Source organism: Hylaeus volcanicus, chromosome 3 (genome assembly GCF_026283585.1).
Source record: "Hylaeus volcanicus isolate JK05 chromosome 3, UHH_iyHylVolc1.0_haploid, whole genome shotgun sequence".
Classification (NCBI taxonomy): Eukaryota; Metazoa; Arthropoda; class Insecta; order Hymenoptera; family Colletidae; genus Hylaeus; species Hylaeus volcanicus.
The window spans coordinates 8,240,375-8,265,266 of NC_071978.1; the positions used below are offsets into that span (position 1 = coordinate 8,240,375).

At 38.5% G+C, this 24,892-nt stretch overlaps 2 protein-coding genes across 11 annotated transcripts in view; one reads left to right on the top strand and one right to left on the bottom strand.

Annotated features, from left to right (window-relative positions):
* Positions 1 to 545: 545 nt before the first annotated feature.
* On the top strand, positions 546 to 6,698 carry LOC128873950 (apolipoprotein D). The gene is made up of 4 exons (XM_054118017.1): positions 546 to 793; positions 4,581 to 4,809; positions 5,231 to 5,402; positions 5,475 to 6,698. Exons 1-4 carry the CDS (start codon positions 635 to 637, stop codon positions 5,650 to 5,652), a joined length of 738 nt encoding a protein of 245 aa, XP_053973992.1. The 5' UTR covers positions 546 to 634; the 3' UTR covers positions 5,653 to 6,698.
* Positions 6,679 to 24,892, bottom strand: part of LOC128873947 (peripheral plasma membrane protein CASK) — a 245,848-nt gene continuing 227,634 nt past the window's right edge. For 5 of the 10 annotated variants that reach the window (XM_054118005.1, XM_054118006.1, XM_054118007.1 and 2 more), the window contains 8 exons: positions 21,907 to 21,936; positions 16,759 to 16,996; positions 14,991 to 15,047; positions 11,794 to 11,913; positions 11,346 to 11,462; positions 11,109 to 11,216; positions 10,854 to 11,029; positions 6,679 to 9,919 (listed from right to left, as the gene is read on the bottom strand). In XM_054118005.1, coding sequence (XP_053973980.1) covers positions 9,740 to 9,919; positions 10,854 to 11,029; positions 11,109 to 11,216; positions 11,346 to 11,462; positions 11,794 to 11,913; positions 14,991 to 15,047; positions 16,759 to 16,996; positions 21,907 to 21,936 — 1,026 coding nt within the window. In that variant the 3' untranslated portion in view covers positions 6,679 to 9,739. The remainder of the gene's footprint in view (positions 9,920 to 10,853; positions 11,030 to 11,108; positions 11,217 to 11,345; positions 11,463 to 11,793; positions 11,914 to 14,990; positions 15,048 to 16,758; positions 16,997 to 21,906; positions 21,937 to 24,892) is intronic. The other 5 variants (XM_054118008.1, XM_054118009.1, XM_054118011.1 and 2 more) reach the window with 3 other exon arrangements.

Below are 24,892 nucleotides of genomic sequence, written 5' to 3' on the forward strand. Positions count from 1 at the left end.
TGCTACAAATATTTATAATTTCGTGTAAAACGGTATCCAGGTTTACACTTAAAATTGTCAGTCATTTTCAAAACATTTCGAGATCCCATCGGATGCAGTGATCCAAGTATCGAAGCAGTGTTTATCGATCACCGTCCAGGGAAATGAACCTCTCCACGCGCGCTCCGTCGTCAGAGTTCGTTCCCTTTTACCTTGAACGAAACGCGCGCGTTCCGTTGCCCCGTAAAAAACCGCGGTAAGATACGAAGTCGAACGTACCGAGAGCAAGCGGGACGAAGTGGCCTAACAGTCGATGCCCTTCTTTAGCCGTGACAACGATCACGCCTACGATCGCGCCGTCGAGCACCGGAGCCAAGGGCTCGGGCGCCAGTTATGAGGATTCTATGCGCGACGCGCAGAACAAGTTGCCGATTGAAAACGAAAGAGCACCAAGAATGCAAAGGGAGGAACGTGATAGTGCGGCTCACCACCCCCTCTACGACTCGTTGGTGAAGATAGTGGTAGTCATGAGCTCGTCCGCTCTTCATTCTGCCCGGTTCCGTGGCCTTTAGTCACCCGAGCGAACCAACCGGGCGAAGAAGCAAGAAGTTCCGCGTGTGCCAAGTGGCTTGGCGGTCTGAATGCAGCTAGGAGAATGCAGCACGGAACGAGATGTTCGAGATTCTGTTCGACGATAATAGTGCTACTGCTGCTGGCCTGCATAATAGACGACACTGGCGGCACTTGGAAAAGGCGGGAGGACAAGACCAAGTGTCCCAAAGTGAAGGGCATACGAAATTTTGACATATCCCAGGTGGGTGCGCGAATTATTCTACTCGACGAACGTTTCCTCGGTGTCGTTAGAAAGTGGATTCGTTGGCCTCGAACGATTGAGAGTGGGTGTTGGTAAACTTGCTTTTATTAAGGCGTTATTAATTTGGAAGGAATATAGAATTTAGCAGCTTCGAGAGAAATTAAAAAATTGTATGAAATAGAAGCTATTTTACATTCTTAGATTTACTAAGAAGCTATGCTTTCGACTCGAATCTCCAATGGAAACGAATTCTCTGTCATAGAAAGCAGATTCGTGGTCGATAGAATCTGTTTGAAGATTGACAGTGGATGTAGGCAAACCTGCTCCTATCAGAGCGATATTAATTTCCAAGGAATGATAGCTTCAATAACTTTATATGATTCTTTATTTCGATTTTAAATTCAATCCATTTAAATTATTTAAATTTAGTTTAGTGGTTTCCTCTTTGAGAAAGATAAGAGATTCTGTAACACAGAAGCTAGATAAGTCGTCTGTGGAATTCGTGACGTAGGGTCCAGTCTCTAACAAGAAATTCGATACCATAGGAGCTAGATTAGCCCTTAGTTAAATCTGTGACAAAAAATGAGAAATTCAACGCCACAAGAGATAAAGTCACCGTTAGTCGAATTTATAATACATTCTTGAAAGTTCTTGAAAATTTTAGAGATGCCAGTAATGACGTTAGAGAGTATATGTCGTCTTTAGAAGCTTCGTAATATCTACAGTATCGATCTCGAACTATAGGCCAACTTCGGTAAAAAAATAGGATATTCTACTCCACAGAACCTGGATTCGTTATTAGTCTATTCTCTGTTGTGAGTTTGAAAGCTTAAAAGTGTGTCTAGGTAAAACAGACTCTATCGGAGCATTAATAATTTCTGAAAAATATTATCTTCAAAAGCTTTGAGATGCAAACAGATACGCAATCCTTTATTTTGAAATTCCAGTTCATAATTCCTCTTATCTGTTAAACTACGAAAGAACAAGATCTGATTTTTCTATTTTCAAAGATTTCCTGCATTTATAAAATGTAGAACTTGATCCTGTTAACTACAATAATTTTGTAACATTATGAATAGATGATAAAGCCAGATTCGCGATTAATCTGCACGCTGAATATATAATAATAGTCGTGGAAAGCGCATTTAGAACGTATTTGTCGAATACTCCCGATCGTGCATCTCTGCGATAACAGAAATTATTTCCTCTTCTGTATCTCCCTGCTTCCTTTTGTATCTTTGATACAATTTTAGTCATAACGTTGACATCCATATGCCTAATTATTTGACACGATTAAATGAAAATAAAAATATTCAATGCGATGATAATAATTCTTTATATGTAATAAACACGAATAAAAGTTTATTCCGAACAATGCTATAATGCGCGTATAGCAAGGAATGAGTTTGCATAAAATATCCGAACTTTCATTCAAAGGAAGACTCCAGCTAACTTATTCTTGGATCTTATGCGTATTTAAGAGAAGGCTATTTCAGACTCTTACCTTGTGTGCTTATAAAACTACATGCCGCCATCAAACACCTTTGTTTCTTAATCTACGTTTCGTTCACCGTCTTTATTATTTAATGGACTTTTAAAATTCAACGATCATCTGTTCAGTGAGGCATTTAGGTATTTCAATTATTTTAGCCAGCATGTTCAAGTGCACAACAAATCTTATTACTAAATTTATTAACTCTGTCCATATTTTAGCTCGTCATATTTCATTTTTATCGTGTACATACCTACATATTACTGTTAGGATTAACTACGTCTGATTATAATTAAGCAATCATTTTCTGTGTAATACAAATATTTAAATGAGTCAGTATCTATGATGACCATCAACAATACAAAACGATCGTTCATTCTTAATAGAGAGTAATCTTCAGATGGAGTATGAACCCAACCGTTTCCATTGATAACCCAACAGCTACTGATACACATTCTTAGTTTGTTTTCGTTACTCTGAAGGATACATACAGGGTGTTTTAGAATTACATATACAACTGTTTAGTAGAATTTACAAAAGCTTCTGAATGATTTATGTAGGTGGTAGTATAATGTTGAATAATTTAGAGCACATGTACTAGTATGCATCTAATATTTATTTATAGAAAACCAAAGTAGGAATCAATTTTCATGTGACTGCCAAATGACGTTTCCATTCTTGAAAAAATTCTCAAAAAAATTTATATTATATATTTCACGCAACCTCATTTTATTATGTAAATAATTTATATATTTCCTATGTTCTTTTGTAACTCTAATGAGGTAATCATTAATAAGCATTCGTTTTTTATTTGAAATATAATAACTGGATTTAGATTATAATAATTGTATTATAATAATTAAATTTAAAAAGTTCTAAATATTTATCAAAGGTTTGCAACCACATTGGACTTCGATTTTCCAAGTCAACATTGTATACGACCCTCCAAGACCTAGATGCACCAGGAACTAATAAAGTATTTACGAAGCTGTAACTTCTAAGCTAGGAAGTACTATTAACGTCTTATTGTTAGGCGGAAATGATAACGGGAACGGGATTCTACAATCTCGTCACTTCGGGGAGCAGCGAACTGTGCACGTTTACGCGACATACTCTACGTTGTCTACCAAAAATAACCTGAGTATACTTCAATATTGAGGTTATTACCGTTTTATGAATGTTGAGTCACCGAATGGTCAGTAACGGAATTATTTCTACTTCAAAATATTGCAAGAATTTTATATTCAACAATACGTATCGTTAACGATAATGGATTATCTATGGGCTACAATAATAATCAAGCAACTGAATCCATCAATTATTTATTTTAAATATTAAAATGAATTTGTGAAATTTGTTTGCTATTATGAAATTAACAAAAACGAGTAAATTAGCAAAGTAAGAAAAATGAATACGTGAATTTCGAGTAGATTAAATTTCACAAGTTTTTGAAGGCAAACTAATAAATGAAATGGTTTTCGACTACAACGTTGATTTTTCCATTCTGTACATCAGCGCAATTTGAATACATGCATTTCTATTTGACTTCACTATCGTACACAGACCACACATCGCTAATTGCGAACCACGAAACACGCTGAGGCAACGAGTTCACTGTATACGTATAAGTGGCGTTTAAAATAACTAATACAATTTTTAATTCAATTTCGTCGGGATTATGGCTAACGATAATTGTTCCATAATGTGGTTCGCATATCGCCCGATAGATTATTAAAATGTTAATGCCGGAGAAGAGGATATCAATATTATGTCTCGCTTATCCGCCCTGGTAATATTTCAATTTACCACGATCTCATTGTTGGATCCGATAATACCGCTCGACGTGGATTTTCTGGTGATTCAGTTTATTAACTTCAGAATTGTTTATTAACATTATTAACTTCTGCAAGTTATTACACTGGAAAATAATAAATTCCGTACGTGTCTTTTTTTAAAATACCAGGTAATTGTTTGTCATATTTAAATTCAAAGTTACACCGTAGTTTCCCGAATACTTTTAATTAAAATACCTATCACCTGATCGTAATTTTTTTTAACCATTATAACGATATTTGGAAGAGTCATCGAATTTTCTCGTATTTCTTCTTTCATTTAGGAACGCTTAACATGAGTCTTCGATATGTGTACGGCGATGCAAGCCGAACGGACCGTGGATATACCGATTATCGTTTCCACGCGAACAACAAGGCTATTAGATACGAACACCTACGTGGATTTTCCGTGTAGTAACCGTTCTCTGGGCTGCAGCAACAAAATAACGTGTATTTCTTGCAGTTCCTTGGATCGTGGTACATAGTGCAGTATTATGCAAGCTCGGAGGAAGCACTCGCGTACAGATGCATGCGAGCCGAACTTTCGATTTCGTCCGAAAGCACGGAAGTCACCATGAATTTCACTTACAGTTTTACGGATGATCCGATCAATGAACAACTTGTTGGTAACATCACCTGGAAGATTCCGTCGGCTGAGTTACCTGCTCACTGGGTGCACGCTGAGTATCCGTGTAAGCATTCCGAATATTCTCAAAATGGGTAGAAAGGGCTAAAACTAAAAACCTGAAATTCTAAGATAGGATTATGAATATGATACAAGTAATACAAGCTTTGGAAATTCGTCAAATAATTTTATCAACTTGCTTGACTCTGGCACGTAAATTACAGGGTTTCTTACGTTTTACAAAATAAACTTTGATGTAGGTTCTTTCTATCAAACATCAAAAACGTATTAGTCTGATTCATTAATAACGCAGATATAGCAGTAGACAAATTTTGTATGTAGATATAAATTTGAAATAACGAGCACATAATAAACACCTTTAAATATTAGAATTTGATTTATAGAATTAAACATATCACAAACTCTTGAATTTAATTATTGATTGGTGACGTAATTTTTGTTAAGAATGTAGTATTTCTGTTTTATAGATGAAGGTATTTATAATACGTACGTGCTAGACTCAGATTATAATTCATGGGCACTGCTCATGCACTGCGCAGAACAGAGCAAGAGTCCTCGATACTTATCCAGCTTCATCATGAGCAGAGAGGAAAGCCTTGGACCTAACGTCATTTCTTATCTTCGCGAGAAGTTGCCCAAGTGAGTGAAAAGTTTCATTTTAACACAGTAAATTATAGAAAAGACGTCTAATGTTACTGTCTCGTACGAAAGGTACGACATCGATCTCGAATACATGTTCCCCATGGATCAGAACCAGTGTAACAAGACGGAATCTTCGGAACTGGATCTGCTGATTCCGCCATCGATAATGTCCAGGAAAAACTACGCTGCGCGAAAGCATCCACTAAAGAAGAAACATCGACGCCTTGAGTTTAATTCTCATTCCTAATTTGAATAGACGCGACGTTACATCATCGTCGATATTGTGTCCATCACAAATTCGTCATCTTTGACGTGGAGATTTTTTGATCGATATCGAGCCTTTTTGAAGATTGCAGTTGTAACGAGTCATTAAATCTACCTTGCTGTCAGGTGCAATAATGAAGCTAAATGTATAATTCCATTAAGAGAAAAATGGAGGAAGGCTTTGACATTTTGAAAATTAATGCTTTGAGAAAACATTTTCATCGAATAATAAGTTTTTGGCTTCTTAGATAAAATTACGTTTCTTACAGTTCTTCGTAAAAGTGACGAAGCTTGTGTGGAGCATCATGCATTTTACGTTCAAGAAAGTAAGTCATGAGTATGTTATAAAATATCTTGCATTAAAATACTCACGCTGTTAGGAATGATCACGTACTAGTCTATTAAAGTGTAAAGTGCCTGGATATAATAAAATTCAGATATATGATTCGAGAGTGTGTTTGTACAGACGAACTTGTGATTGAATTATGTGATTAATGTAGGTACTTAGAACATTACAATGTAAAAAATATGATATTCTGCGAGTCATGAGCGAACTTGACACTGAGACAACATGAGCTTAAGTAGACAGTAAGAATTCCAATCGTAATTTGGATCGCTGGTATAACGAAACGTTAACTGTGAACAAAATATAGTAGAAGTTATTCATTCCTTATTTTCTTTCCTCCAAATAGTATTTTATGCGATACAATTACATTGGTAATGTTTTTCTAATAGGTTATGTAACTTCATGGATATTACTGATGATTTTATAAAGTGTTCATGTTTATCCAATGTTTGTATTGAAGTATACTAGTGTCTAATTCCCAGTAACTATGTTTACTCTAATTGCCATTCTTTTAGAAAAACTTTAAGCAGTAACTAATTAAAAATGTGCGTTTTCACTACTATATCTGGAAGAAAATTACTTGAGCATCCAGTTAGTCCTCTTCGCAGCTCTGAATCTTCAATTAGTAAACGAACACGACGAGGATTACCAAATAAACGTACATTCGACACTTTGGGCTAGTTTTATTAATTCAATTAACAACGTGTTATAATACTCTTCGTCTCTTCCTCTTATTTATAATTACATAATTGTAATGAACTGTTATTGTTTTCTTTAGACCCGTCGTCTTTCAACATCTTAGCGTAACTCATTCAAAGTCACGGACACACACTTGCAGAAGCACATAGGATCATCACGATCATCACCACCACCATCGAGAATCGTTATCGTAACAATCGGTCGTCAGATTAAATCACGCAGCGCACCTAGTACTTAGTTTTTACTGGATATGGCAGCTACAACTTATAAGAAATATTACAAAATCACCGAAGATTCGTTCTTCTTGCGTTTCGATAGTTTTTCACACTCATACATACACGATCATACCCGGTACTCGAGCTCGCCTCGAATTTCTACGCGGACGATCCTTGTCACTTAACGATTTCAGACTTGTCTTCGTGTGAATGTTGGCCTGTTCGGAACGTTGTCGACATTTCGCAGGTGTTTGCCGGAAACGAATCGTATCGAACGTGCGGCGATACATCGTTTCACCCCTATTCGTTTTGGTATACCTTACGTCGAAGTTGTCGCGTTTTAATTAAAGGATAATCACGCGCGCGCCCACAATGACTAATACCTGCGTTTTGTTTTTATTTTTATGTCGAGTAGGAAGCACAGAGTAAAACGTGTGTGTTTACACGCGCGTCCCACGCGCGTGCGTATGCGTGTAAGTGTGTGCGTATATTTTGAGATCTTTACAAAGTAGTTGAGCCGTAATCGAACAAGTTCTGAACAAAGCCGCGCGAGTGCCGATCACAATGCTTGATCGCGACTGCAAGAGATTCACACCATTAAACCCGTACGTACACGCATTCACTCCTTCGTTCTATGGGCTGCATATGCAAATTTTCTCTATTAGTCTTCTAGTAATTCAGTATTAATTAGTTACACAATTAATTTATTTAATCGCTTGTTAATTAATTACCTAATCGTTAAACCTGTATCTCGTGAATCCGCGTTGTTTTTGTTCGTGTACGTATCCGTGTCTGTGTATACGTGTATATACGTATGTGAGTGTACCGCGTGTCTCTGTGTACTATGCGATCGTGTAAGCGTGTCCTCGGTGTGCACGTGTTCTAGACTTTTTTTTTCTTTTAATGCGAGACGGTGTTTCGTATTATTTCATATAGCTGGTATATCTATCTATTTACTTGAGTTTACGTGTTTATAAATATCGTATAGTAAACCGCGTTTTGTTACTTCGTCATTCAATCATGCGCTTTGTACAAGGGTGCAATGCGAACCGAGTGATATTACCGGTTGACGTGTGTACATGTGTGTCGTGTGTCAACGTAATCGCGCGAAAGTGGTCGGTTCAAGTTCAAAGCCGTTTCTAGGACGTTCACCTAACCTCTGTCTCTGTGTGTGTGTGTGTTGTTCGTGTGTTTGCGTGCGTACCTACGTTCGCTCGAATGGCACTGAAATTGGAGAAAGCATGCGTCGTTGATCGGTGCTTCGATGCACGCTCGAGTCGAGGCTAGGTACACGTGAACGAAAGGAACATGTGAGGATTTCATAGCTGGACGTCGTAGACACGACCTGTGAACCGTTGAACCCTGCCACGGGAAAGTTTGCAAAACTGGCGTGAACCGAAACTCGAACGTCTCTGAACGGGAGTGAAAAGATACGATATATCGATCAAAGAAGAGTAGCGCTCGCGGATATACACGCAACCGAAGGTACGCCGCGGTTCACCCGAACCGCGTCGAACTCCCTGTCAGATGTTTGAAGTACTAGACGAAATCGGCGAAGATTCTCCTACTGCTTAAACATTACAAGTAAACGACTAGTCGTCGATAGTCCAATTTTCCTTCAAAAACTCGAACAAACAGATTGACTATTACGATTGGGGGATAGCGTTTAGACTATCGAACAGCGCTGCCCTAGTTTTTCATTTCGTGTAAATAGTTACAAGAGAGTACGATAGGAGGTAATAATAGGTTTCAACGGATAGTCGATCGACACAATTTCGGATAAACGGTACAAGTGTGTCCCACTCGGTCAACATTCACGAACAGCTCGAACGACCGTTCCCTTTGTTTTTTTTTCTTGTTCAATCCTCTTCACATCGTGATTCTTCACAGGTGCTTTTCATTTGTTTTTCGTTTCGATACTCTTTGGTAAACTCCCCCAAATAGGTTTCCATCGCTACGTACGTAAATCGCACAGGCTGACGAAATACTGTGATCAAAATTCGTGGTGTGCGCGCGCTAACGTGGCGCGAAGGAATGTCTCGAGAGAATGCTAAAGAAAATAGCGGAAGAGAGAGACAGACAGCGAGAAAGTAAAAGCGGAAATGTATGAAGAGAAAAAGAGAGAAAACCGTGTAGTAACAATCACGAAGAGACATTATCGTTGGTTAAACGGTTCATCGAAACTCATCGTTGATGATTCGTTGAAGCGTATCTTGGGGTTTGCACCTTTCGACACCTTCGACAGTTTTATCTTCTTCTTGTCACCGTTTCGAGAAACGATTACCTTAATGCATCAAAATCGAAAGTTATGATCTCTGGTGGCTGTTGGTTTCTTTTTTTTTCTTTTGATTGTCGTGTTCTGCGCATCGGGATCGCACCGGTCAGCTTTGTCTCTTTGGTTCTCCCCACGCGATGACGATAGGAGCGATAACGGTTATGAATAATCATAGCAGCGATGCGGTAGCAATGATAAAAACCTCCATGAACACACGGCCAAAGTCACGCGTTCGCGTCGACGACATGCTATTGATCGGTCCAAGGATCGACGGCAAGTTGTGTCATTCGTTTGTTCGTTCGATTGGTCTGACGTGTATGTACGTGCCTGTCTGTCCCGTATCGGCTACGACTGTGATCCCCTGCGAGCACCGCGAGTTCGAGCGGGCACGCGCTGAGAAAGCAACCGTGGTCGCAGCGAAACGACTGCGCTTGGATCGGTCGTTCGGTGAATCGCGATCCGTCGATCATTGCTTCCCGTACGATGAGCCGTTGCAGTCAACGTTCGTGATTTGACGAATTGGCGTAGTTCGCTGTCAATAGACCCAGGATACGGGCACCCACTGCGGTGTCGTGTGGACCCGCTCGATGGCCGCCTCCAATTGCGCGATCGTCTCCTCGATGTCGTTGTTCACGATGGTCAGATCGAAAAAGTGACCGTACGCCTGTTTCAGCGAGTCCGACTCCTTCGCGAGTCTCTCCAGGCTTCCATCACACTGAAAATAGGACAGAGAATGGTTTTTAGTCGTGCGAACTAGAGTGACTCCACTTTTTGAAAAATCTTAAATTTAAGTGTCAAAGCATTTGGTATAGTCACAACTTTTGATATTTCAGTGATATGTGCAGGTAGAAAAAATACGAGTCATGGCTTTTACAGGCAAGTTTAATGGAACTATGCAACATACGAGAAATATAGAAGCGTAAGCCTCGCGAGATTTTTGAAAAGATTGACCTTCTTTGATGATATCAGTAGAAAAGCATAGTTCAGCAAAGGTCGGGACGATTGGGAGATTAAGGAACTGAAGGATAATGGAAATGTGGATCAGTTGTCAGAAAATTGGCGAAATAGCAGGTTCTCAGATTGGGTTATTGGGAATTTGGTATTGGGGTCCAGGATTTGGTAGATCCAATAGGTATATTGGATAATATTTCAAGACAATGTTATGGATTTTATGTTCAGTTGGAATGTAGGAGTACCAAAGCAACTTCTTCTTCTCAATAGTTTCTATTTTTACAAGTGGGATGTTCTCAATATCTGTTTCTTTATAAAAACATAAATTATACCATTAATTCAGTTACGGTAGAATGTTTGAGTTTCCTTAAATCTTCAATTATTTATCTTTAATTCATAGAATACATTCACTCATCGTAAAAAATTAAGCTATAAAATTGTTCAAATTGTAATAAACCGAAACCTCTGTTCTAGCTTCGAAACTGTTACTCGATCTGAATATTTAAACTATTACTCAACCAATTTCCGTTGCGTATGCTATTCTACATATTCTAGTAGCTTGCGAATTTCCAGTTAAGTGGAAGTGTCGATGCTTCGTGATCTCGTCAATGGTCGATTAATCGCTTAACTAGTTAACCCCGTGGCAATAGTTAGCTCTATCCCCCAGGAGGTTAGCGATCAATGTTCCGGGTACTTACGTCGGTAATATTCTGGAATACCGGAGCAGCGATGAAAACGACATAAGGCGCAAATTCTGCTGTACGTAACACTTTCAACGCTTGTGGCTCGACGTCCAATATCGCTACCCTTCCCTCTTCATGAATTTTTCGGATCGTTTCGAGCTTTGTTCCGTACATGGCATCTTCGTGTGTACCTGCGCATAAAATTAAATTAGGAACAATTTCTTATCATTTCCAATAATGTATTTTTGCAGCATCGATTCTAATATTTACCGTATTCGAGGTACTCGTTAGCAGCGATGTCAGCCATCATTTCATCGTGTGATACGAAATAATAATTGCGACCATTCTCTTCATCGTTCCGCGGAGGCCTCGTTGTATCTGAAAAATAATATTTAAAATAATATTTAAAATAATTTAAAGTGGTATGGTACACGTGAACATATTAGACGTGAGTTATAATTTCGATAATGAGGTAGCTTTAATTAACGGAAGGTTATTTATACTTACGTGGAATAGGATAGGCATATTTGTCGGGGTGCTTCGCGATAATTGTATTCTTTATGTGTCGACGGCCAACGCCGTGTGCTCCTAATAACACTAGTGTTTTCCGTTGGAATGCAGGATCTGTCACAGAAAACATAAACAGAATGTGAATAAAAATTGAAATTTAATTTTCAAATTTATTCAAATCTATTAGGATCTATTGTCAACAAATTTAGTCAATTTCGTAGACAAACTGTTGTTAAAATAATGTAAAGTGAAAGACAATGTTAACTTTGTTTTAGTTTAGAATATTAAAGTAATAAATACATGTAAGTTCTGTTAGCCTTCGAGCAATGCAGAAAGAAATATATTCATTTGAACTCTCGATTTAATTTAATTTTTATTCAATTGAAACAAATAATGTTAAAGGGAATATTTAATAATTAAGTAGATTTCTAGGTGCCATACTTACAGGGAAGCTTAACGACCTCCTCGTAGGTGACCAGATCCAGCTGGTCGAACACTGCGTTGTGTTTTGCGAGATACTTATCCTTGTATTGCTTCTTTTTTCGGCCAAATATTGAGCAATTCACTGGAAATGCGAAAAATGTGTTAGTTGTGCTTTTCTGCGAATACAGAGGACAGCTCGAAGTCGTCTATCCTGCAATGGAATAGACTTCTGGTCCCTTTTCATTGAATCAATTCTCTGTAGAGTTTGTTGCTTAGTATAAATGCTGTATCGCGAAATATAAGTGATAGATGAACGCATTTTAACTCACCGAGATCCATATCTAATCCGCCAACAACGACGTAAACAACTATATTCATTAAACCAGGGACCGAGGCCTAAACGAATTTTAGTATTAATTTTCTCTTCGGAACTCGCATGATCTCAATGGGTTAATTAATTAATGGATTAATTAATTTAACGAACCAAAAATGTTCTAGAATTGATGAGGAAACCATAACATTTGCACTATTCAAAGATGATATTTATTTACAGTAGAATTGTATGATTACCCAACTCTAAAGAGAACGGTACATACAGGCTGTCTCACAATATGGGAATATATTGCAAATATGGGCTCAGGATCATGTAACAACGCAAATAGGTCAGTCATATTGGTATTCATGTTGGCGACATACAATAGAGATAATTATACTTTTGCAAAAGATGTTTAAAATTACGGATACTTAATATTTCATACATTTATGGTTAAACACAACTCAACAAACGGGATATCAAAGTAAAACAGAGTTAAAAATAACAATGACCTCTTTACAGTTGTTCCTACGATTCAAATCCATTCTTGCAATGGTCGCCACATATCAAGGTACACCCTGCATACGATCAAGAAGATGGCCCCCGATGAACAATATCTTATCGACGATAGAAATTACATTATGAACATGTACAGATGAAAATAAAATAGAAGAAGTAATCTGCGTTAACTGCTATGACATTCACAACGCACGTTCCTTTGATTCGATCATAGTGTAACGTGTGTTTAAGGCTGTGATTCAAACACTTAGCGGTCTATGTATGTTAATCAGCATCCTCCTCGAACGTTCGTACCATCAGCAATGTTTACGCGCAAGTAGAAGTAAAGAGCTACTCCGTGAATGTCAATCTCCGTGTAAGCGTATTCTTGTCTAAATGGTAAAGAGATTTCATTCATTCAGCCAGTTTACATAGAAGCCATAACCAGAAAGAGGGAGTGGGTGTCCCCACTGTGTGATGGATGTTCCAGCAGGTCACAAGATGAAAAGAGAAGGGCTAACGGAGAGTCTATGCGTAAATCTTGAAAGTCAGTGTCACAATCAGAGCACGACCGCGATGAATTTGAACGAGGTAATATAATTCTTCAAGATTTTCATTTACGCACAGGAAGAATTTAAAAATTTTTTTATTCAAATACTAGCAATTGTAGAGCAAGTTTTGCCTCGGCACAGCGGATATTTGAAAATACACACGAATTACTGAAGTACTACAATAAAATGAGGGTTTATAATTGTTTCTTATTATTCTGAGATTGGAATAATATTTGACAAGACAATAAGAAATATTTCATTTCGTTATTACACATCCTCGATAAATACAATAGCAATCTTTTATTTTAGACTTACTTTTACAGGAGAATTTTCAAATTATGCATATTACCAATTCTCGCGGAAGCTTCCCGTTCAATATTTCATCACGATTACGCTGTGACAGTGTGCCTGCGAGTGGAATCGTGTGAAACAAGCGTAAGTGCATAAAACGTAGCGAGAGCATGCATCGAAGCACGCCGCGTGAAAACATGTTCTGTAGAGTAACTTACTGTTCATAGTATGGTACTAAACAATCGAGACTGATTCGTCAAAATCCGTGGAAGCAAATATTCGGATAGGCTGAATAATAGTGTATCTTAAGTACGTGAATTGGTAATGTTAATCAATTTCTAACGTTGAAAATGTTGCAGGTTGTATCCTTATTTTTGCCTTCATTTTACGAGAGAATATCGCCATGATTAAAAACATAATAATCATACAATTTCGGGAATTCTTAATGTATCTTGATTAATAGGAAGCTATTTCATTCTTTATTATAGTTAGCTCTGCGCATGTAAATTTATCTTACCAAGCAATCTCCTCTATTTCATATTTACAATATTGTAGAAGATACGGAAGCATTTGTAGTAATAAATTACTGATTGCAGAAAGTGGAAAAATATATTTCCATCATAGTTATCTTACTGTTCTAGGCATTTATTAATGGTTTTAATTTAATTACATTGTTGATCATAGATAAATGAATATTGTAATTTCCAAAGTTTGTATTTACAATCTCACAGAATAACTTTAGTTAATAAAGAAGTAGCATACTATTCTTCTTCCCCTGTTCACACCGAGAACAACGGAAGAAATTAAATAAAAAAATAAATAAAATCTGCAGACTCATTTGATAAAAATGGATCCCATTTACACAGGTTATTTGACAGAGATGATTAAACATGGATTCATATTAGTTTCATATAATCTTCTAGCGCTCGTGAATCGTTAATTTATTGACTACTCGAGTGGTACTTAAACTTTGCTAGCACTGTAGTTTAACTCTATTAGGGGTCAGAAGGGACGTTAGTATCGTGAAAGTATATTGTCTAGCTCTAACAAAGCTAACTCTAATTTGGTATGCAACTCTCTAAACCTCGAATCATCGTGATACAGATCATGATCGTGAAGACCTGAAATGTTCATATATATATATATATCTAACTGTGTGTGATATGTGAAAAGAAAGCCAGTATTCGCGTGAAATGCTTAACGAGAAATATCTGAAACGTCTTATGCCAAATCCAGGTGTTTCGTGACGATGAAGTGCACTGAATGATTTGATACACATGGAAAATGTTACTTTTCATTTTATATCTCCAACGATCAAATATATATACAGTCATGATTCATCTATGATCGTTTCCAGGTGGCTCACAGTTCCCGCACATTCTTTTTTTTCTCAGAATAATGGCACCAAGTCGTTCCTTGTGTTTAGTTTCTACAATGAAGCGTTCCTTCGAACTCCGTTCAAATTATAGCGTGCATTGAAAGCACGTAACGAGTACTTTGTATTTCATGCGGACTACACGGTTCTACGTGACTCTACGCATTGTATACCTGAAGGCAGAGTCATACCTGTCGAACCGTCGCAGCCTTCGGTGTGAGAAGAACATCCTCCTTCTCCTTCAGCATCTAGCCCCGCACAACACACAACAACAGGTGTATCACTGCAGCTAATTTATCATCGAACTAGAATTTTGCTACTCTCGAATCCCCGTTTCAGGTTATCTCCCAAAAGCAAACGTTCTTTCTATCTTATTTTTAATAAAGTATCATCCATCAACCACCAGTGGTTTTTAAGGTATCCCCAGCAAGAAGTGAAAGTACTCTTGCTATTTCAACTGCTGACTTCAAGTGTGATTTTAGGATATAATGTTATTGGGATCGTTGGTGTTAAATAATTGTACAATGTATTCATTAATATTTCGATTGATATAAATTTATAAAGTGGGAAGTGCAATTATAGTTAAATGAAGGAAACGCAGAAAATTCAAAACGTAAAAAAATGGACAAAATGTAGGTTAAAACCGTAGTTCCATGAAGTGTAATGACAGGTCGATAGAAAATGAAGCCGACACATAATCGTATTACGTTCGATCAGGGATCGCAATCTCATCATCCGTGATTATGTGATCGACGAGTGAAACTTCCAATTTCGTGATTACTCGTTTCATTTGAAAAAAAAAACAGCATGAACTGTACATGTTCCTAGGTAAAAGTGGCTGACATCGATACTACATGCTCCATTGAAAAACCTGCGCACATCTAACAACACAAACATGACATCATAATCACCAGCACATTCGTTTCATGGCAGCAGCGATACTAGTGGAGATCAATCGAAGAATCAAACGTGACGGGATTGATAATGGATCGGTAAGGCAATGGTTGAACACGACGGACATTTCATTGAACGATCTGAACAAATTAGATACAATGCGATCTGCTGGAACCTACGATTATCCTAACACTCGTTCGATGTTCTGCTATAAATTAAAAAGGTGCTTTCCTGGTCTAATCATATTGTAAACACTATTTAAAACGCCACCCCTTATTGGTACACTTTTGAAGTGGAGGAACTGGACACCAAAGGGTACAACGTTTGATTATAAAATTGTTGAGAATATGCAACACTAGTATTTCATAGACCATTCATATTAAGTCCAAGTTTTGAAAATTTGAGGTATTGTTACTTAACTCATATTGCATTTCTTATGTTTACACCGTTAAGTTTCAAGAATGTGGGTTTAACATGGGTTGTCTTTGAAGTACAAGTGTATAAATTTGCAATTAAATTACGATATAAATTTCTGTTGTTTGTTGTTTTGTTCACTCAGCTGAAATACTAGTGCCATGTATGGCTAATTGATATAGATTCGCAGAATCATTATATTATTGATTACATCAATTATTTATCCTTCACCACCTTAATAAGAAGACCATTAAAAAAGGATTCTTGCTAAATTAGTTAAGAATGAAAAATACAATACAAAATTAGAAGAAGAAATGCTTAAAGATGTCCTGCTTTGTTCCGTTTCCTCTAATTTTATTTTGAAAATAAATTAATATCAAAACGTAAACTTTCGCGTCGATAGTGCATTAAACGTTGTGCCACTAGTATAAATACAAGCTGACTTTCCTCAAATCAAAGTCACCCTTAACGTAATTCCATCACAGAATCCTATATCGTTCCATTTAATAACGACCATTCGTCATCGTTTACTCGCTGCTCCGCTAAACACAACAATTCATGGACACCCATAAACAGTTAAAATTGCGAAATTGCGAACGCGAGTGGATTCGTCTGCCAATAAAACGTTTAAGAGACACATGTAACCGTTACCTTGTTCCTGCTTGTTCTTCTCCGCTGCCATGTAAGCGATACGGCCTTCCTGAAGCTCAGGCGAAGGTATCAATCCCGCGGAACCGGCCGCGTTGTCCTTCTGCGCCTGCCACCAATAATGATCATCCTTGCTAATGATCTGCAAGATGTCCCCGGTTTTAAACGCGATTCCAGCTTGCGCGCAAGGTATCAGCTCGTCCTCCAACGGATCATAGTCAAATTGCGCTCGAACGAAAATCTGTTGGTGCAGAAAAATCGACTTGTAACCTTCCAAGCGTCCACGCGCGCTGTTTCGTTTGCTATTATTAGTGATTCTGTATGAAATCGGTGAAATGACATTGAAAATTTTCGTTATCATTCCGAAAGAAGTGTAACAATAGAATGGGGGAAGAAACGTAAGAACGTTAACAGTGCAGAACATTGGCTTTCGTGGTTACAGTTGCAAAGTCTTTTTGGGGGTTGGGGGGTGGCAACTTCAAAATTTCTCACTCAGATCACCGAGACCATTTAGGTTAATAGAGAATCACATTATAGGTAATTACTTGTCGCCTCTAAAGTATGGGTGGGAACGTTCGTTCTACGATGCCATCGATCGCTGTCGATGCTACTTACGTTAGCTAAGGCTAGCTTGTATTGCAAACGAACTCGATCACTGCGGGAAAAGGGGTAAATGCAACATACGTAAGCGTTGGCGATAGTTTTTGCGAAGAGCAGCGTTAAATGTACTTTTGTTAAAGAGAGCACGCGTCGAAAGTCAATCATCTCTCAAGAATATGTTCTTTTACGTTTCCTTCTTGATAGCACGATTACTTTCTGACGACAAATAAACGCTACGCGAAAAGGATGCTTCATGATCAAATTTTATTATGTTAGAGTAACCAGCGATCGATGCATAGAACGAATTCGCCACACTGACGAAACACTGTTAAAACACTTTACGAAAGAGGACATGTTTGATTTATATTCGTTTGCAACGACCAGAATGTATAAAGAAACATTGACTCCAGAGAAAAATGATACCGTGTACAGATTGGGGTGAGAATCATAATTCAATAGATTAGGGGGTGATACTTTGCGCAAAAATGAGTCGAATTGGTAGGGTGACAGTTTTTGATACAAGGTTTCATTTTCGAGGAAATCGATTCTGAAAATTCTTGGGTCTAGCGCGTCTGACCATTGCTCGTTATTTCTACTTACGTCAGCGTTACTGAACACTGACAGTGGTATAGTGTTATCTGTATCAATCAGTTTGAATTAGTCAGAAGATAGATGGGAAACAGATAGTACTATACCATTGTCTACAAACACCAGTACAAACAGATATAATGAATTATGGTCGGGAACGTTGACCAAGCAGCACGCGAGCCCCACAAATTTTCAAGATCGATTTTCCCATAAACGAAACCTCGTACAAATAAATTTTACTGCTCGTTTTCGATTCATTTTTAGGCGAAGAATCATCTCTTTTTTGGTTGAACTATGATTCTCACCCCACTCTGTATAGAGTTCACTTTTAAGTGCCGTGGTTCCAACTTTGGCAATAACTTCCGCGAGTACAAATAGAAGATAGACTTTTCATTCTGGAAATATGAATACTTAATTCAATAATTAGTTCCAAACAGTATATACGAGCCGACTCGACGAGCAGTATACACTAAGAGCCGAAAATCTTCAAAAATATAAGTTTTAACTTGCTATCATAAAAGTCATTAATTATTCTTATAGTTCTTCTTATTGTTCACCTTGAAGTTTCCTCCGTACCTAGAATATTCTTTCTTTTTCAAATTTATAAAAAATGGTTCAAATTACCGTGACATAATTATATAAATAATATTCACTGCCTTCAATTATTTAACGTGCTGAAGACAAATACCATATATTAAGTAGATTTAAAATAAATATACATGTACCATTTTCTTCTTAACTTTACTCGTAGAATTTATTGCCAGAGTCCGACGTTCCACATTTTACTTTAAATTGCTCCAAAAAGAATTTCTATACCGGAAAACGTTCTTCAACGTTTAATTCACAACAGTAAATTCGCGAGAACTCCATTTTACCGAATGCTCGTTAGGCAAAGCTCTCCGAATCCCATGCTCGCGCGTTCAATTACCAAGAAAATCGAGTCTCCATTCGTAAAGCGTTAGCGTGATTAGTTCGCGCTTCGAACAAAGTCTAGGCGAGCAAAACAGAAAAATACCGAGGTATCGGTTTTCAAAGATTATTATCTTTCTTTTTATAGTGATCGTGGGTAATCGAAAGAGGTGTCATACTATTATTACAACATAGATTTCTGTAGACAGAATTGGAAAAGTTCGATTAACAGTGGAATACGAAAGTGATTACGGATCTTGATGTCGTAATTAAGAAATCAGTGCAACGATCTAGCGATGCATGTACATATAGACGAACGAGCTCGTCACTTTTCGTACGGTTTTTCTTTTGTTTTTCTCAGACAATAAGCTGAAAGCACTGGATGCTGCACAGTACGTGCCACAGCAGACTGACACACGCACGCACATACGCACACGTACACGCTTTAGTAAAGGCGCGATATGCAAAATTTATGCATACGGGCACTACGTAAATGTGCGAATAAGAGACGGCGTATGAGGGAATAATATAGAATAATGATGCACAGTGACAAGATAAGAAGTGCCGTCCGACTTGCGCACGCGCCACTAGCAATGACGACAAGTCGACCGATGATCGGTAATGATTTTAAAGGGACGTGATTTTGTGGTGGAATGAAGTTCGTGTAACGCGGGACCCAGCTCTGCGCGAATACAGCACTCAACATTTTGTTTACAGCCGTCTCGACGATCGCTAGGCGATCACATGCGATTATGGCGTGAAAAAAAATCGCAATTTCAATGCCACTCGTCATGGATCGCGAACACAAACAGTGTTTACTAGTTTCTGGGATGAAAAGCGTTTAGTGAGAGATCAAAACGCTAAGTGACGGATGTGTACAGGGTGTTCTATTTTAATTGCTTGGAAGAGGAAATTAAATGGCTTTGAGTGTAAAGAAAATATAATAATATTTAAATAAAATATGTATATTCGAGGCGCCTTCCAAAAAAATTACCTATATCAAAAAATACCTATTTTGAAACTACTCGATGTTTGTCAAATCAAGTGTTTTAGAGATATTCGAAGGAGACGATTTAAATGGAACACCCTGTGCAGCATGGGTTGGTGAGAAAGTCTGTTTTGATTTCAATGATATAAAAATTTAATTAATTACATTTGTATAGCAATTATGGTGTACAGAGGAATTTACTGAGAAATGCCTTTTAAAATAATTTTTCAAACGTTTGAAAATGAAACAATGTATGGTGTGACTCGAAAGGTTCATCAAGTAGGATTATTTGACATTGGATTTTTAAAATGATACACTTTTTGTGGCAGTACGTTAAAAATGATTTCTCTTCACAAATCAAACATTCCTATTAAACCATTCCAATCACAACGTATCTTGTTTTAAACATTCTATTCAAAGCAATAAATAAAAAATTATTTTCGACTGCAGTTTCCAGTGTTCCATCCTGTATAACAATACAAATAAAAAATGGAAATAGTCTCTCAAAGACGCAATAGCATTAAAAGTAGCAAAGCCTTAGTCGCATAAAAAAAAAAATCTATATTGTGTCGTGATCATGTTATTCGTGGGAGATGACAGGTGTAAGGCGTAATAATAAACTGCGAAAACCATAAGGAAAACTATAAAAACAAACCGTTCCAATAAAGTACATCATGCTAAAAGGCCAAGACTCGATAACGAAGAATACCAGATCTTGTGTAGCAACAAGTACGAAAAACAAATTCTTACTTGTCCTCTGTACTCATCAGACGTGGCACCATCCGATTATTATTTACATAGTCTCCTACAAGATTACCTTAACGATAAACAAATTAAACAATTTTGGAGAACAATGTTAACATCCTCGATTGAAATGTCACGACAAACAATAACGACGGAACATAACCATACACACGAATCAAAAATATACAATAAATTAATCAATTAAAAATATTTGTTAATATACCTTGGCTTTCTCATCTATTTGAACAAACTGAAAAGATTTTCTCACCACCCAATCAGAGCGCACACAATAAAGTTAAGAGGGTAAGCGTAGTTGTCGCAACCAAAATTCAAGAATTTGTTGCATAAGATTTAAATGTTGAGAAAAAAAATTCTTAAATTTTGCCTATGACGTCTGCATGTATCCACTTAAACGAATGAATCAAATTCCCCATCGAAGGGAATACACGATGACGATGAGGTATGCGGTCGGACAATCAATGGAAGATCAGGAGGCTGATATATTCGCACAGGCCTAGTCTCTACGCTAAACGTAACGTGATCGTTTCATAGTCCCGCAGTCATCTACGTCTCCCAGCGACTACGAAGCTCGCACGTGACACGGTGTCACGGTCCATAACCGATCAGAGGATTTTCCCCGCGAGCATCGTAGCCTATTGTTGCGCATCGTCAGTAAAAAGAAGGACTCTTGCGCGTTTACAGCACTTGCATGTGGTGCCGACAGGGAGGCGAAGAACGACACTCTTCGCGTCGACACGTTTTCTCGTTTCAAATGATAACCGGGCGACCTGGCAAAATTATGAGCAGAGTGAAAAGAAAACGCATGAAACGGGGATGACAGTCAAGTGGAGGCCTACTTTTTCTGCGATGGTGTGTGTTGGTGTGGTGGACGAATGATCGCGCGGCTCAAGTCTGGGTAAACTCCAAACTCTCGGACAAACGTTTGCGTGTACCGTGCTGATAGTTTGCTCGAGGTAGTTCCGACAGTTTCAACGACGTTAGACCAATGGAATAGTTTGACCAGGGATTGCCAACAAATGAGAACTTCTAACACCTCTACAGAGGTGCGATAAACCCGTGGCGAAGCTGAGAAACACGAGAAATCAGAAGCTGCGAAACTAACTACTAACGCGTAGGTGGAACTCTAATTTTTTCTAATTTCTTTTCACTGGAATTACTAATAGTTTACTCAGACTCAGGCCGCGCACGGTAGACGATATGCGTGAGTTAGAACGTAATATATGTATGTGGGTATGTATGATAAACGCATAGCCTTCTAACTACAGCAGTCCAATCACACCAGATCAAGTGGCGGTACTTACTAACACTGGCAGAGGCTTAATCCTGAACAACTAGAGCGTTGAAGAAACAGAAAAAAGGAAGATCGATTAATTAACATTTTCATCAACTTGATCTCAAGCGAGTTTTCGAATTCTCTACGTTCTCTTTTCCTCCCTTTCCGGTAATTTTTTTTTCCCTTTTCTTTTACTTTCTTTCATTTTGATAAGATCAACGATAAAGAACACCTACGTTGGGATGTCGCGCGCGTCAACGCTTCCGAGATTCACGGGCGCGCATTGTCGTGACACATGCAGCTTCCTTTCTACCACTCCTCTCGAACTCGTCGAGCCTCAACGTAGCCGACCGTGCGAACGCGATCGAGAGCTCGCGGCTAATAAAACGTCGCTCCGAGCTGCGAGCCGGAGACGACCAAAAGATACCGATACGTTTCGTCGTTGCACAGGGAACATCGATTGTTGCTTATCGAATCCTCAGAGCCCAAAGTGGCGACTCGTCACAGATAAATAAAACAAAAAACGATGTACAAACATGGAATTTTAACGATGGCAGGTCAGAATCGATTTTCCAAGAACGATCGAGCGATATCCGTTTCTCTCTCTGATTTTTTTTTATTCACAAGCGTCGAGCAACGTCACAGTTTTACTCACGTTCAGAGCTACACACGACATTAGGCGGTTGGTTAAGATCATTTTCGGCTGGTCGTTCGACTTTATCGTTACGATGCGGCCTGGTGGATGGATCGCCTCGCAGACGCATGGTATTCGGAACTGTACCGAAGTTTCTAGCAAAAAAAAAAAGAAAGAAAAAAAAAGAAAAGAAAATAATCTCTACCATCCACATATATAGATACTTCTATAGAAGAGACAGGAGACATTAAACGGCTGGTGTGAGTGTACGTGGGTGACGGTGAAGCGGAAAGACGGAGAAAAACATCCAAGCCAATTGTTTCGGGTACTTTTTGGAAGGGACCAGCTTCGCTATCTATCCCTCGCCACGTGAATTTTCGCGTGAAGGATCGATAGCGCGGGAAACCGGTCCGGGGGGAATTGATCGAGGTTGATCCTCCAGGTGTTCAGGCCGCATCGTTCCGGGAAAGTCGGCCGCGAATAGCTTCGGCCAGCCTCTTAACAATGTCTCGAACGACAGTGCATGGAAATGATAGTCGAATGGCTCCCCGCGTGCATTGGAAGCTACGTTCTACTTTAAAGAGAGCTAAAGAGAGTGGACAAAGAAGGAACGGTTGACGATGGGCTGTGGTAATGGAATCCAGGGGGGGGGGGGGGAGTGGTGGACACGACAATTTCTACACAGTGACATAGCAGGTACTGCACTATCGACAACTCGTCTGGTGGACTGACTGCTGCTGACGTTGCTGGGTTCTCTGCTCGATTTCCGTTGGGACTGCACTCTACCTTCGAATGTTGGACCAGAAGGTTCCCCCTGTCATGGTAACGTTATTCTAGCCCCCGTGTACCGCAAATGCAAAAGCAAAAAGGGATAAAAAAAAAAAAACAAAACAAAAAATGAAGAAGAAAGGAACAGACGCGTACCACAAAGCAAACAGCGAATCGCGTTCAAGAAATCGCGACACGAGATCCCCCACATTTCTTATGCATGAGGGACTCTGTCGCGGGGGAGCGTGGAAATGGTAAACTCTGAAAGCGCCGCAGGTAGAATCTTCTTGGATTCGATATTTGTCGAGCAAATGTTATTATCGCCGAAAGAGAAATCTCGGAGATCCAGTTAACTGTTACTGCAAGTTGCTTGTTTAGCACTCGCGACATTCTCCATTTCCAAGCCAGGCAACCGACAATAGAATTCGATCGTTCAATAAAAAGTACAATGTCGAAGGGGGCTCGTTTTCAGCATTCGGAAAGAGAAACGTTTATATAGCATGCATCTGTGTGTTCTAAGAATCAGGAAGCAGTCGTTATTTGGCCGAGTGATTGGGGGTGGATACGACTCACCTAATACGTGTGACTCATTCTCGTAGTCTTCGGATGATAGTCTGTTACTGAAGTGATTGTTTAGAAAATTGTTTAGGGAGTCTATGGAAGATTATGTGTCCAAAGAAACGGAGAAATTGTAAGTGTCGCTAGTTTGTCAGAAGACTTTCCACGATCCAACGAGCTGTACCGTTAGTCCTACTTAGATTGAACTTGGATTCACATTGAAGTGTGAATTGAATTTACAGTTTCACTGTTTTCAAAAATAAACACATAAGTATACAATTTTCGTGCATGATTGAGATTTTATAAGATTCTGTATTTATTAATTTTGTAATAGCAAGCATTAGATTCTAACAATAAGAAAGTGCAGTGGTAAGGTGGTCCATTTGAGGGTAGGACCTCTCAGAGGTCGATAGAAGACCACTTACTCCTCAGAGGATCCCTCAAATTCATTAAGAGACCAATTATTCTGCATGGGTTCATAGCTCTATAGGTTATTAGTAGCTATTAGTAGCTACATTGTTAGTATGAACAGGTTGTTTTTCGTCTCCTAATAAAACCAAAACCATGAACTGATTATGAGGATACAACAAATTTGTTAACTATTTTTGCATGTGTAAATTTCGGGTACAAATTAACCTAGCCTGTGTGATAACTGTACCACATTACTATAACCTGTAACAATAGTTTTACGATTCTTCAATTTTCCTCCACGTTCACTTTCATAGACTCACTGAAGAATTTTCCAAGTAATCATATCAAAAAACCTACATACGAAGAATACTAAGACGAAACATACAAATCAGGTGAGTTGGGTTATCCATCCTTATTCCAATGTACATTGCAGCTTTCCCATCATCGAATGACTATCGTTTTCTAACTCCATAGATGTATGCCATGTAGATATCCTTCTTTCTTCACAAGAATACAGAGTGACTATTCTTAGACAATGTCTTTTTCGTAACCGATCATGATTTTCTTTACGTTTTCGCGACACGTCCCTTCGAGTCGTCCCCACACAAGGGTCAAAGCTGGTCATAACCGTGGACTAGGTGGT

Coding starts and splice junctions, on each gene's coding strand:
- LOC128873950 (XM_054118017.1), top strand. CDS start 635: ATGCAGCACGGAACGAGATGTTCGAGATTCTGTTCGACGATAATAGTG. Junction 794..4,580: donor GAAATTTTGACATATCCCAG/GTGGGTGCGCGA, acceptor TATTTCTTGCAG/TTCCTTGGATCGTGGTACAT. Junction 5,403..5,474: donor CTTCGCGAGAAGTTGCCCAA/GTGAGTGAAAAG, acceptor CTCGTACGAAAG/GTACGACATCGATCTCGAAT.